At 36.1% G+C, this 14,283-nt stretch overlaps 1 protein-coding gene across 1 annotated transcript in view; it reads left to right on the top strand.

Annotated features, from left to right (window-relative positions):
* glg1b (golgi glycoprotein 1b) overlaps positions 1 to 13,701 on the top strand; it is a 61,809-nt gene extending 48,108 nt beyond the window's left edge. Inside the window, exons 19-26 of the mRNA XM_084408787.1 lie at positions 1,779 to 1,916; positions 2,584 to 2,707; positions 3,272 to 3,414; positions 3,913 to 4,014; positions 5,720 to 5,827; positions 6,782 to 6,902; positions 9,500 to 9,606; positions 13,155 to 13,701. Coding sequence (XP_084264913.1) covers positions 1,779 to 1,916; positions 2,584 to 2,707; positions 3,272 to 3,414; positions 3,913 to 4,014; positions 5,720 to 5,827; positions 6,782 to 6,902; positions 9,500 to 9,606; positions 13,155 to 13,322 — 1,011 coding nt within the window. The 3' untranslated portion in view covers positions 13,323 to 13,701. The remainder of the gene's footprint in view (positions 1 to 1,778; positions 1,917 to 2,583; positions 2,708 to 3,271; positions 3,415 to 3,912; positions 4,015 to 5,719; positions 5,828 to 6,781; positions 6,903 to 9,499; positions 9,607 to 13,154) is intronic.
* Positions 13,702 to 14,283: the final 582 nt, after the last annotated feature.

Below are 14,283 nucleotides of genomic sequence, written 5' to 3'. Positions count from 1 at the left end.
AGCAGAGAGTTCTTAGATTTCATCTTCAAGATCTTTATTTGTGTTCCGAAGATGAACGAAAGTCTTACAGGTTTGGAACGACATGAGGGTGAGTAAATGATGACAGAATTTTCAGAATGTTTGGGTGAACTATTCCTTATAATTTGTACTTTGCATGTTTACATGCTGTACATGCTTAATGTAATGCTAAATGGGATTTTCCTTGCCCTTTGTAAATGCATTTTCAATTTGCCACACTCTTAACTTTCTTAACTATAAAAATGATTCCACCATAAATCATGTTGACACAACCATGAGCACATTAAGATATGACCACACACATTAACATAATTACACTTATTCAGTAGTCGGCAACCTGGCAGGGTCCCTTGTAGTCATGTAACAGCAATGGCTAGCCAATCATAATGAGTCTTTGTAAAAAATAATAATAATGTGTGGAAATGCATTTAATCATGCCCTCTGACCTTCATGTAAATTTCACAAGAATGTTTCATACCTTTGGCACAATTCCTGCTTTAACTACCACCTAGTGTGATTATTATTTGAACAAGTTAATGCATTTAGTCACGTCCCCGATGACCATAAACGAGAAACCTTGACTAACCTTAAAGGTGCAGTAAGCGATTTCTGAGAAACACTGTTGATATTTGAAGTCAACCCACACAAACACACCCCTCCCTTCATTACCCCGCCCCCCAAAATGCAAAAACACACAGTGCAAAAGTGGATGTCTCTTTATCATAGCTCTGCTGAAGTGAAGCAAAATAATGCTTTGTGAAAAATAGAGAAATAGTGAAAAACAGAAATCGCACACTTCACAACATAAGTGGAAAAAATAAAATGCTGGAGAAGTGTAGAATTGAGCCCTATTAAAGGGTAACTCTCGCCAAAATACAACCTAGGGTCTTTTTGTTAATCTACTCGAGGCAAACTTTTGTTTAAAAGCATAATTACAATGGAAATGCCACTTTTAAGTTTTTGACCATATTTTCGTTTTAGGTTAAATGCCTTGTGAATGGGAGTGAATGGGGCACTTTTATGATAGCATCAAAAATCGCTATTTTTAAAACACTAAGAAGGTTCGACACAACATGAAACTTTGCTCGAAGTATCACCAGGGGCTCTACACATGAACTCGAGCATTGAGAACATTGTGTACAAAGAGTTTGCTAAAAAGAAAGATTTTGAACAACCGTGTTTCCGTCCGCCGGCATTTTGTCAGTCAAAAATAGTTGATCTCCGTAACCGGGAGAAGAGTAAAGATGGAAAGCTCCTAAAGCTTAGTTCAAAATAAATTCACGGATAATTTGTTGTTTTCTCGTTAGTGAAAATCAATATTGACCTTGTATTTGAAAAAGGATCCTCATATAAGAAACAATACTAAAATTCTGAATCTTTCTTTTTAGTAAACTCTGTGTACACAAACAATGTTCTCAATGCTCGAGTTCATGTGTAGAGCCCCTGATGATACTTTGAGCAAAGTTTCGTGTTGTATCGGGCCTCCTTAGTTTTTTAAAAATAGTGATTTTTGATGCTATCATAAAAGTGCCCCATTCACTCCCATTCACAAGGCATTTTAACCTAAAACGAAAATACGGTCAAACTTAAAAGTGGCGTTTCCATTCTAATTATGCTTTTAAACGAAAGTTTGCCTCGGGTAGATTAACAAAAAGAGCCTAGGTTGCATTTTGGCGAGAGTTACCCTTTAACAAACTCACTTTGGAGAAGCCCTTCATCATTTGTTCTTTTCTCATTGGTATCTCTCCTCTTCCTCTTAGATCATTGAGTGTCTCAAAGAGAACAAGAAGCAGCTGTCCCAGGTGTGTCATCAGAAGGTCTTTAAGCTTCAGGAAACTGAAATGATGGATCCAGAGCTGGACTATCAGCTCATGAGAGTGTGCAAGCAGATGATCAAGGTGAGGTGTTTTAGCAGGTAACTAACTTAGGGCAAGTTCTGCGGTTCCCTTCAGTCATGTCCTGACATTTTAGCCTCATTATTCATCCTTCATTAAAGCTTTCCTGTCAAACAGAGCGACCTGATGGTTATAAACGTACTCTGTATTGGCAAAGATCAATAGTAGTAGCTTAACCCCCACGTTTTAATTACTTAAGCTCAATAATATCATCATGGGGCGGGTGTGAAGCGGTCGATGGATTGGACCTGATTTGGAAAAGAGTGTTAAACACTCAAAACTCATCACCTTGTCTTTAGGAAAACAGTATGGAATGAACAAACACACGACCACAAACTTTTGAAAAGTAGTGTAGTTTAAAAATTTAAGGACTCCTCGTTTTTATATGTATCACTTGTTTTATGCCACATTACATCACAGAAGAGCAATGGGGTGATGTAGCGGGGCTTATAATCTCAAAATATGAGGGTTTATAATCTTGAAATTTCTGGTTCATTTGTCAAAATGACTAGGCCATTAGCTATCACTATTTTCCCCTGAGTACAGACCTCTGAATCTGCATTGAATCTTTATTATGGTTATTATATTATTTATTTAGCTTCCATATGTTTCCCATAGATCTGTCCAGTCTGTACTGTACTCTTTCTCAACCTATTTCTCCTTGGTTTAGCGTTTTTGCACAGAGTCGGATGCTAAGAATTTTCTGCAGTGTCTAAAACTGAACAAGAACAGCGAGCAAATGGATCCAAAGTGTAAGCAGATGATCACCAAGAGACAAATCACTCAGAACACAGGTGAAGACCTTACACATCTCCACCAATAGAACCTTTCATTTCCACATATCTAGTTGAGTTGGTTAATTTGAAGCTTTGTCATCTAAAACTCTCTCTGTTTGGCTCTTAATTTTTCTCACAATTGTGAGTTATAAACTCGCAATTCTGACTTTTTCTCGCAATTGCGAGGTTTGATCTCTCATTTCTGACTTCCTTATTCAGAATTGTGAGATATAAACTTGCAAATGCGAGTTATAAAGTCCAATTCTGAGGAAAAACATGTTTTTTTAAGAGAATTGCAAGTTTATATCTCACTGTTATGACTTTATAACACGCAACTGCAAGATATAAAGTCAGAATTGTGAGATATAAACTAATATAAGCTTTCTTAAAATTGTGAGTTTATATCACAATTCTGAATTTATAACTTGGAATTGCAAGTTTATATCATGCAACTGTATGATGAAAAAAGTACATTTTTTCCCTTTTTATTTTTTATTCAGTGGCAGACACAAGCTTCCATAGAATTATTTCAACTTGCGTAATACTAGATTTCTAATTTTGTTGTTGTCTTGATGTATTCAGACTACAGATTGAACCCAGTGTTGAGGAAGGCTTGTAAGGCAGACATTCCCAAGTTCTGTCAGAACATTCTCAACAAAGCCACTGATGCCAACGAACTGGAGGGTCAAGTCATATCCTGCCTCAAACTCAAGTATGCAGACCAGGTATGCGTGTCACTGAAAATTAGCAGCAAATAAATAAGGAATAATGTACAGTCAGCCTTTTATTATAGCAAAAGTATAGTCTTGTATCATTACTGAAGGATTTATTTTCTGATAATGACCAAATTGACTGTACATTATCCTACTTATTTAATTAATTATTGTCAATTAAAACTATTAAAAAGCACTTTTAGTGATTTAAATAAATCTGAAATAAATATAAATATTAGATGAAAAACTTACTAGTAAATTAATTAAAAAGAAATGCTGCCTAAATGGGCTAAAATGACTTAATATGAAAAAAAAGTTACACTTATATAGAAATATATATATTTTTTTAAATAACAATAGTTATGAGGGCAAATGAACAAAAGAAAATGATGTGCACTCATAAATCATTCTTAATAAACACTGCAATATTCCATATAAGAATTTCCCATTTTGATTTCATGGTGACTTTAACCGTTTAAAATTGGTTAATAAATTGACATTTTTTGTCAGCGGTTGTCTGGAGAGTGTGAGGATCAGATCAGAGTGATTCTTCAGGAGTCAGCGCTCGACTACCGGCTCGATCCCCAGCTCCAGGCTCACTGCAATAATGAGGTGAGTGGAAACATTGGCTCTGCATTTTGGGATTGCATTGTCTGCTAAAGACACATACAATCTGAACTTCGAACTTGAAATTTGACCAAACTGTGGATATAAATCAGCATCATTTACTGCCTACTGTTGCATAAAATGCTGTCTTTTGCGAGGATTTTGCTAATGTTTGGAACAAAGCCCATGGCCTTCAACACACAGCATCTTAATGAGATCTAACAGTCTGTTTAAACATGTCTGGACACTCATTTTGAGCTATACAGAGAGAGTGAGTGGGTCGTCTGAGAGTCGCTCTAAATGATCTTCATAGCGATGATGGAAAGAACCAATAGAAGTGAAGAGAGAACTGCTTCATGAATAACTAATCTACAGTACTATTTCAGTTCTGGTTTTGAGGGAATGGGAGCAATTCATCTGTAATGTCACAGGAAAGGAACTAGATTTCCAACTCAAAATTGTCATATCAGCTGTCATATTTAGCACTAGCTCTTTTCATCAATATACACTACCATTCAAAATTTTAGGGTCAGAAAAAAAAAAGAAAAAAAAAATCTCATGTTCGCCGAGGCTACATTTATTTGATCAAAAATACAGTAAATGCAGTAACATTGTAAAATATTATTACAATTTAAATTAACTAAAATATATTTTAAACTGTAATTTATTCCTGTGATGCAAAGCTGAATTTTCAGCATTGTTAGTCTTTCTTATTATTATAACAAATGTGTTGTTTAATAATTTTTTGGAAATCATCATACAATATTTTTTCATATTTGAAATAGAATTTTTTGTTACAATGTACTTTACTGTCACTTTTGATCAATTCAATGAAATGTGTTCTTGCTGAATAAAAACAGTATTAAAATAAAACTGACTGTCCCCAAACTTTTTTAAAGGTCAAGGAAATCTATCTCTATTTCCTCCCTCTGTTTTCATGGTCTTGCACAAACTCTAGTCTAAATTCAGTTATTTACAGGCGATAGATGTAATATTGCAGAAAAAGTTTAATAGTTTTAATGTATTCATCAGTTGCTCATTTAATTTAAATTTCATTTTTATTAAGCTTTAAAGGTTAGTTCACCCAAAAATAAAAAATGATGTCATCATTTACTCACCCTCATGTGAGTAAATTGAATCTGTTTATCATATAAATTTAATCTGTTCATCATATAAAGCAATCAAGTCTCTTCAGAAAATTTGGACTAAACCACTCAATTCACATGGATTCGTTTTATGATCTCTTTATGAGCTTAATGTCCTAACTGAACTAAGGCCTAATCCTGGCTTAATCTAAGCCCTGTCTATGAAACCAGACCTTTAAGTTTTATTTTAATTCTGTATGGACAGTGTAGAATGACAGGAACCTATTAGTATTGTATCTGGTAATGACAGTCCGAATCCAAACTGCTGTCCTATGTTATGTCACGAGATTTTGTGCTAACCCAGGCTTAATTGGTTTTATTAAAGGTTTTGAAAACTGTTATTGTATTAGGACTATTTGATCTGCCATGCTGCAGAGAGTGTTTGTAATGCAATGGGACAGGAACACCCTCCTCCTGCAGGCTGGTCTCATGGAGCAAACAAGCAGAAATGGGTCTCTTGATTAGTCAGTAAAGAAAATTAACTTTTCTTCTGAGGAAGAAAATTGAGATTTTATACCTTTAGTCACTTCATAACGTGTGTGTGTGTGTGTGTGTGTGTGTGTAAGATCATGCGGCTGTGTGCAGAGGAAGCTGCCGCGCAGGAACAGACGGGTCAAGTGGAGGAGTGTCTGAAGAACAACCTACTGAAAATTAAACAAGAGGAGTGCAAGACGGTACAGAACACATCCTCAAACATGCTTCATCTGCTACACACTGGTTTCCTCTGCATCAGTTGCTATGGAAACACCATCAGTGTCTTTAAACCCACATCTGTGGGGTTTATTTATGAGCAGAGATTCCCACACTAGACAAATAGGTGGTTGTTTTATATAGATGTTTAGATTTTTGCTTGCATTCATATTCAATATGCTGAAATATGTACACTTCGGTTCACATATATATACATACAGTACATACATATGTATGTACAGTATGTATGTATATTTTTAAAGACATTGATACTTTTATTGAGTAAAGACACATTAAATTAATCAAAAGTGACAGTAAAGACATTTATAATGTTAGAAAAGATTTCTATTTCAAATAATTGCAGTTAATTAACTATAATTGCAATTTTTTTAACTTTCTATTAGTCAAAGAATCCCACAAAAATATGAAGCAGCACAACTGTTTTCATTGTTAATAATCATAAATGTTTCTTGAGCAGCAAATCAGCATTTTAGAATGCTTTCTGAAGGATCATGTGACACTGAAGACTGGAGAAATGAAGCTGAAAATTCAACTTTGCATCACAAGAATGAATTATATTTTAATACCTATTTAAATACAAAACAGTTCTTTTAAATTTTAATAATTTTTGACAATATTACTGTTTTACTGTATTTTTGATCAAATAAATGCAGCCTTTCACATTTAAAGATTTTACTGACCCCAAACTTTTGTACAGTAGTGTAATCCCCCCCCCCCCCCACCCCCCTACACACACACACACACTCACTCACTCACTCAGATCTAACTATTATGGAAATTAATAATCATGACTGTTTTAGTGTCCTCTCCAGTTTTTTTTTTAAATGAGCAACAGTCCGCTCACACACAAGCTGTAATAGTTACATACAGGTTTAGTGTCTGCATTTCAGTCATTTCATCCTCTTTTTCATGTGTAGGAGGTGTTGAACATGCTCAAAGAAAGCAAAGCAGACATATTTGTGGATCCTGTCTTGCACACAGCCTGTGCTCTGGATTTGAAACACCACTGTGCAGCCATCAACCCTGGAAGGGGCAGGCGTGAGTATTCACTGTATTGTGTGTGTGTGTGTGTATACCATAGACTGTAAAAAAAATATGGACGTAGTGTCCGTGACGTCACCCGTAGGTGAAGACGGTTCTGAAGACCGTTTTTGAAGCCTAAAGTGGGCGTGGCCGACCGTCGCCATCTTGGTAGCGCGTCACTCCTGAATTTATTTATTTTTACAGTCAGACAATTAGCTGAGGTAACGTGACCGCTAACAGACAGCAGACAAACGGCTAATGATGACTAATGACCACAGCAGCGGGAATCCACCTGTCACTCAAAAGTGGACACCGTTAATTATGCAGAAATTTACGGCTTAATATAATTTAAACGGATGAGTTATAAAAAAATTCACCCCCCTCACAGTTGTCATGAAGGGCAAAATTAGCTGTATAGACCAAAGCCACTTTTTGCACCAGGCTGTAAAATGTTTTTTTCTGCTGTAAAGTTGGGCATTTTAACATGGGGGAGATACAGATTTGACTCACTTCTGCATCCAGCCTCAAGCGGCCAGTCGATGAATTGACGTTTAATTCACTTCCGTGTTGGTTTCAAGAGAGAGACGGGGAGTTTGCCGCTTGGTGTATACACAATATACACACTGTTATGAGACATATTTCTTTCTATGGAAGCTTGTTTCCGCCACAAAATAAAAAAAATGAAATGATAATTGCGACTTTTTATCTCACAATTGCGAGTTTACATCTCGCAATTCTGACTTTATTTCTCAGAATTGCGAGATACAAAGTCAGAATTGCGTGAAATAAAGTCGCAATTGCGTGTTATAAAGTCAGAATTGCGAGATATAAAGTCAGAATTGCGTGAAATAAAGTCACAATTGCGTGTTATAAAGTCACAATTGCGAGATATAAAGTCAGAATTGCGTGAAATAAAGTCAGAATTGCGTGTTATAAAGTCAGAATTGCGAGATATAAAGTCAGAATTGCGTGAAATAAAGTCACAATTGCGTGTTATAAAGTCAGAATTGCGAGATATAAAGTCGCAATTGCGTGTTATAAAGTCAGAATTGCGAGATATAAAGTCGCAATTGCGTGTTATAAAGTCAGAATTCTGACTTTTTTTCTCGCAAATTGCGACTTTATATCACGCAATTCTGACTTTATAACACATAATTGCGAGTTTATATCTCGCAATTCTGACATATTTTCTCAGAATTGTGAGATATAAACTCACAATTGTGAGATATAAAGTCCAATTCTAAGGGGGAAAAAAAGACGGACTTTTTTTTTTTTTTTTTACCTCAGAATAGTTTATCTCGCAATTCTGACTTTATATCTCCCAATTGCGTATTATAAAGTCAGAATTGCGTGATATAAAGTCGCAATTGCGAGAAAACAAAGTCAGAATTCTGACTTTATAACACGCAATAGCGTACCGCACGATATACGTCACCTTTTCTCATTAATATTCATTAAGCTAGCGACGGTTGCTAGGGGGGTCAAACTCGCGCGTGTCACTCATGCTAGACGCATGTAAACAGTTTACGGACGAGATGTCTACTGAGCTAAACCTGCTAACTCTGTCCGAGAATGATGTCCCCGGTGCCAAATTCACTGGTATAGAAGTAGAAGAACATACAAATATTCAATTGAAGAGATGGCTTGAGTGTAGAGGGCTGAAAAAGACGGGAAAAAGAGCCGACCTGATCCAGAGGTAGATTGTTATCGACAGAATTTTTATCGGCAGCAGTGTTTACTCGGCATGTTCTTATTTGAGGGATAACCGGCAGAAAACAAGCAGTACTAGTATGAATCATAAGCGAGCGCGCTTCTATGTTGACCCCCTTTCCGGTTTACGTTGCTGACGTCACGCGGCCTTGCGGTCTAAAAATAGCACTCGTGCGGCACGCTATTCTGACTTTATATCTCGCAATTCTGAGAAATAAACTCAGTCGCAAAAAAGTCGCAATTATCTCTTAAAATGTTTTATTCTGTGGCGGAAACAAGCTTCCATATCTTTATTATTAAAGGTAGGGTAGGCAATTTGTTTCATAAACACTTTTTGTTATACTGGTTGAAACACTATTCTCACCCTGAATAGCAATCAATAATAGAAGTGTTCTAAATATTAAAACATGTACATATATCTTCTGTGGAAGTCACAGGACCAAAAAATGTCTTGTGACGCTTTACAGACGCTGCTGTGTGAGTTGTGATCATGTGTTTTGAAGGAGGCTTGCCTGGGAGACGCTCTGAAGGGAGGGTGGGATCTTATGCTTTCAAAGCTAGCTTGCTATTGCTAGCCTGTCCGAAATTGCCTACCCTACCTTTAAATATCTTGCTCCACATAGTTGCATATTAAACCCCAAATACATAATTTCACACTGAATATTCTGTTTCACAGTTGAATGCATTATAAAAACAATTTCATGTTGTTTAATTCATGATGCCTAGTAAGATAACTGTGTTGAGGGTCTATTTTAGAGACCTTATTTCTGTGTTGGTAGATAGAGAGGAAAAAATATATGGAACTTGACAGATGGTGTTATTATGGTGTGTTGTTTTTTCTTCTTCTTCTTAACTCTGCAATTTGGAGCTCCTGACTCCCTGTGTTTGTAATCCTTTCCCAGAAATGTCCTGTTTGATGGAAGCTCTGCAGGACAAGCAGGTGCGTCTACAGCCTGAATGCAAGAGAAGATTACAGGACCGCATAGACATGTGGGGCTATGCAGCGAAGGTCAGTACACAAACACATTTAACCCTTTTGCACGCAAGTTTGAAATATTGTGTCTGAGCCCCCAGCGGGAGTTTTTTAAGACGAACATCATTTTAGAAAGCGTCGTATTATTTCTACGCCGACGCGTCATGCTTGTCACGTGACACACCGCAGCCACAGCAGGGATGTATGACAGATGTATCGCTTTTATTTAATTTTTCCTTTTTTATTTAAAATATTCACAATCTTGTTAACTATATAATTTACTATCTGATATTCCGATTCTCAAATGTGTGTAAGTAAATGTGTTTTGTCTTTTAAAAACCTTGATAATGATCATGTTAGTTGATCTATTACGCACAATGGGGGTTAGGACCCCACACTATTCCATTGGCTTAAAATACTTTTAATAGGCACTCTCTTTAGTGCCTGTTTACAATTCCTACAAAATCATGTTATGAAAAATGCTGTTTGAACTACGTTATAAATGTCTGTATTAGTTAGCTTATGTACTAGCATAACATACAGATAACCGATTAGCCTGATAGCTTAGTTTATACACGCATTTGCACTTACCCTACATGTATTCACAATCATCTTTAATGTAATTACGTGTTAAATTAATTTTTAAATGTCTAAAAAATTTTGTTATAAAAGGAATGTAATGATGTTCATTTATTCACTTAATAAGCTATTATTATTTATTAATTAACTAACAGTTTATCAACTGAAAGAAACGTTCACTTTGTTTTATTATGCACTATATAGAAAGCTATACATATTTTAAATTAATATAATTTGTATGTACTTAGTATTAACTGATAGTTGATGAAGACCCGGTTTCGAGGGAGGACCTGATCCGTCATGACACCGTCATGCTAGTTTGCGCCGCAGTTTTACATCATGTAAATTCACCTACTTCTCCCGAAATACATGAAAGTAAGTGACAGGTGAAGTGGGAGAAGAATCTATATAGTTATAGTAAACTATATAGTTACCTATACAATCTGATATGAATTAAGCACATAGTCAAATTACAATTGAAGGGATTATTATTGCTGCTTCCATAGACATCAGTGTGTATTTAACAATTTTTAAATTTTTATATATTTTTTGCTATTACTTATGTGTATTTAAGTGTCTGAAACATAAAATAAAGATTATGTGGTTGAAAACACTAAATGGTTTTAATATATGACAGGTGTTGAACACGTCTGGATCTGTTCCAGCCAAAGCGCGAAAGCACATTTGAATTTAGCAGTTGATCACATGATTCACTGAACGTTCTAATCACAGCGGTGTGATCGTACTGTTACGACCGTCTAGGGCCAGCTGCAACATAAATGAATGTGCGCTCACTCACAAAGATAATGTTCAAACAAATACCAATTTATTAACAAAAATATAATGAAAACAGAAACAAAGGGGTTAAAAAATAACTCGTTTAGTACCCTCTAAATTCCCTAAAAAATAAATAAATCACATTAAAAGAAAAATACAACGCAACTTCCCTAACTCCTTAACCCAAAACATAGAATAAACATATGCAAAATAAATGGCGTCACATTCCCTACTTCCCCTAAATTGAGTATTTACAAATAATATTTACACAATATAACTGAAGGCCAAAGTAATTCAAAACAACCTAAGAGTTATAAATCAAATGAACAAAAGCAAGTTTCACAAAAGGCACATAACCACAGAGGAAATCAAGTCAGCGCAAAACAAATGGCACGCATTCGGCCTCCATAGAGTGTTTGGGGTGGTCCTTTTCAATGGAACCAGAATTAGACCAATCAGGATCAGACCAATCAGGATCTCTGCTGGCTTGAGTTCAGGGGCACGTTCAAGTTCAAAACGGTGCGCAACGTTTTGCTACGGTTTCCGGGTTGAACGTCATGTTTCCTGGAAACGGCGTGCACCGGTGTGCAACCATAGATATCATATATAAACGCTAGATGTCTTATGGCGCAGTCACTTCCGGCATCATCGTTCGGCCATCTTGTCACAGTGCTCTGTGCATTAAGGTGAATGATCAGCACGCACACAAATCCTCTTATCTCGCTGAAATCTTGACGGATTTACAAACGGTTTGGTTTCTTACAAACGTTATTAACGTGGCTATAATTCCGAATGCTTGAACATGTATGTTATAATTTTTCATATGTATGCAGTGTATGTATGCAGTGTCATAACTACATCTCTGACGTTTATAACAAACCAAACCGTTTGAAAATCGGTAGAAAAATGAGCAAGTTATGGTTATTTAAAAGTACATGCACCATTGAAGTAGTGAGCGAGTACACTGTGGCAAGATGGCCGCCACGTGCGGACGTCGACCTCCATTGGCCAGCAGTGCGCACGAGACATCTAGCGTTTATATATGATATCTATGTGTGCAACGGGGTTTGAGATACATTTTCTCTTGTTTGGTGGGTGTGTCAGAACTGCAGTCCAATCAGCAGCAACATGTATATAAAGCTCGCAGAATTAAAGTGAACTCGCACAATGGGTTCAAGGAAAGTAATTTACAAATGTGTTCGATGCAGCTCGGTATACGCAACAACTGAGGATATTAGAAGACATGTTTATCGTAAGTTTTATTGTAAAAATATAGGATATCAACATAATGATGTAGTTGTTTATATTTTTAGCTTAATTGCAAGTGTATGACATTTGGTATAGAAATAAACAATGGTAATTAAGTGCTTTTCCTAAAAATGAGAAAGAAAATACAGGGTATTAAAACAGTATGACCTACAAATAAAGTCCGTATGTGAGGCTAAATAGATGTGTTTTAGTCTGAATTAGGTAAGATGTGTGCTTCCATTTCAGTTTCCACAAATCCCTTCACTCGATTGGGATGTTCTCTTTTGTTCTGGGCGGCAAGTGCAGTAACTGTAACATCGGGCATATTTTGTAGTATTAAACACATATTTATACCGACTTCATCAGGCTCTGAAAATTCTTCACAAAGAACACAAAGAATGGCCTTCTCAGCTGCCATAGTTGCAACTCTTGCGTCATCAGAACAGTGTGTTCAACGCATCACCGTTTCTGTTTAAAAAACGTTGTGCAACGTTTTGTCGGGGCTGCGCGCAGCCCAGGTCACACCTTCTCCTGCAACAGAAACACTCAGAAACACAAACACATACTTTCTAAAAGACATAAGCTGTAACAGTACGCGTCAAAGGGTTAACTAGCTGTCTAGATAGACGACTAAATATTTTTTTATAATAAAAAAAATCTTAAATTATTATAAATGATAAATCTTATAAATAAATCTTATTATATTATTATTATTAAAAATATATACATTATAATTATTATTAATACTAATTTTAAACCATTATATTAAGATCAATTATTATGTAATGTTATAATTTAAAAAAAAATATGTATATGGACATTTATATTATATATCAACAATATTATTATTATTATTAATGTTTAATTCTTAACAACTCTTCACTTTGATAATGTCGCCTAAAGGATGTTATGTCGGGTTTAGCTGAATTCTGGGGACAAAGTCACTTCCTCATCATGAGTTCTAGTTTGTGATTTCCCAGGTGGCACCAGCTGAAGGTTTCTCGGACCTCGCTGTGCAAGTCATGACGTCACCTTCGAAGAACTACATCTTGTTCGTGATTGCACTGGCTGTGTCCATCCTCTTCCTCGTGGGGCTGCTGTGTGGCCGCATCACCAAACGTGTGACCAGAGAGCTGAAAAACAGGTAGAGCGAGGATGCCGCCCATCTTGTTGCCCACCTCATTTCCTGCCCTCGCTGTTCTTTGTACTTATACCTGCGAAGACTTTAGGAGCTGTCAGAGGACCTTCTGTGGGCTGGTGTGATGTTAGGAACCCTCTCTAGCCCGTGAATCCAAACGATAAACTTTTGAAATGCTTCTCGGACAGGATCAAGATCGTTTTGGGACATTATGCCTTGATTATTTATGGTTTTTGTTTTTGTTTTGAGAGTTGGCAGCCTTACTTCTCGACTGTAAAATGTTCATGTGTCAATGCAGTATTTTTGTCGTTGTATCTTTTCCAGTTTTTGAGAATGTGCGGTCACGGATGGGCTTTAATCAGCAGCTTACATTAAAAAGTACAGAAGCCATCTTTATATTGTTTTTTTTTTTTTTTTTTTTATCATCCCTACAGTTTTTTTGTTTGGTTGTTTTTTTAATCTTAGTCCACTTGATTTTTGGATGTCTCCGGAATGTTTTGACACTGGGGAGGTACGATGGTTTTTCTAGTCCAATGTGATGAACTGCAATGATGTGAAACAGTGGTCTTTATCAGGTAAAGACGTTTTATTATACATTAAATATAAACTTGCAAAGATTTGAATACACCTAGTGAACACCAGCCCCACCAATTTAAAATTTTGTACATTGTGACATTATTTTCTTAACATTTTCACTATTTTGCTCATGTAATGGGTAATGGTGTATTTGCTCGATGTAATGGGAATTTTACTTTTGAGGTTTTTGTCATTCCCACTATCCTCAATGGCGTTTCTCATTGCTCATTTTTACCGTTTTATGGTTTAAAAAAAAATTGGTTTATTTCTATATGTAAAGGTAGTACAACAGCAAAAGAAAAGCGTCACAGTGTCATAAAATGTTGTGTTTTTAGTGTCCGTTTTGCGCAATTGCAGACATTAAGTGATAAATGTACGAAGAGAATGAAATTGGA

This window comes from Rutilus rutilus (genome assembly GCF_951802725.1).
Source record: "Rutilus rutilus genome assembly, chromosome: 5".
In the NCBI taxonomy this organism is placed as follows: Eukaryota; Metazoa; Chordata; class Actinopteri; order Cypriniformes; family Leuciscidae; genus Rutilus; species Rutilus rutilus.
The sequence above is the reverse complement of the archived record's forward strand: the minus strand, read 5'-3'. Positions and strand labels throughout refer to the sequence as shown.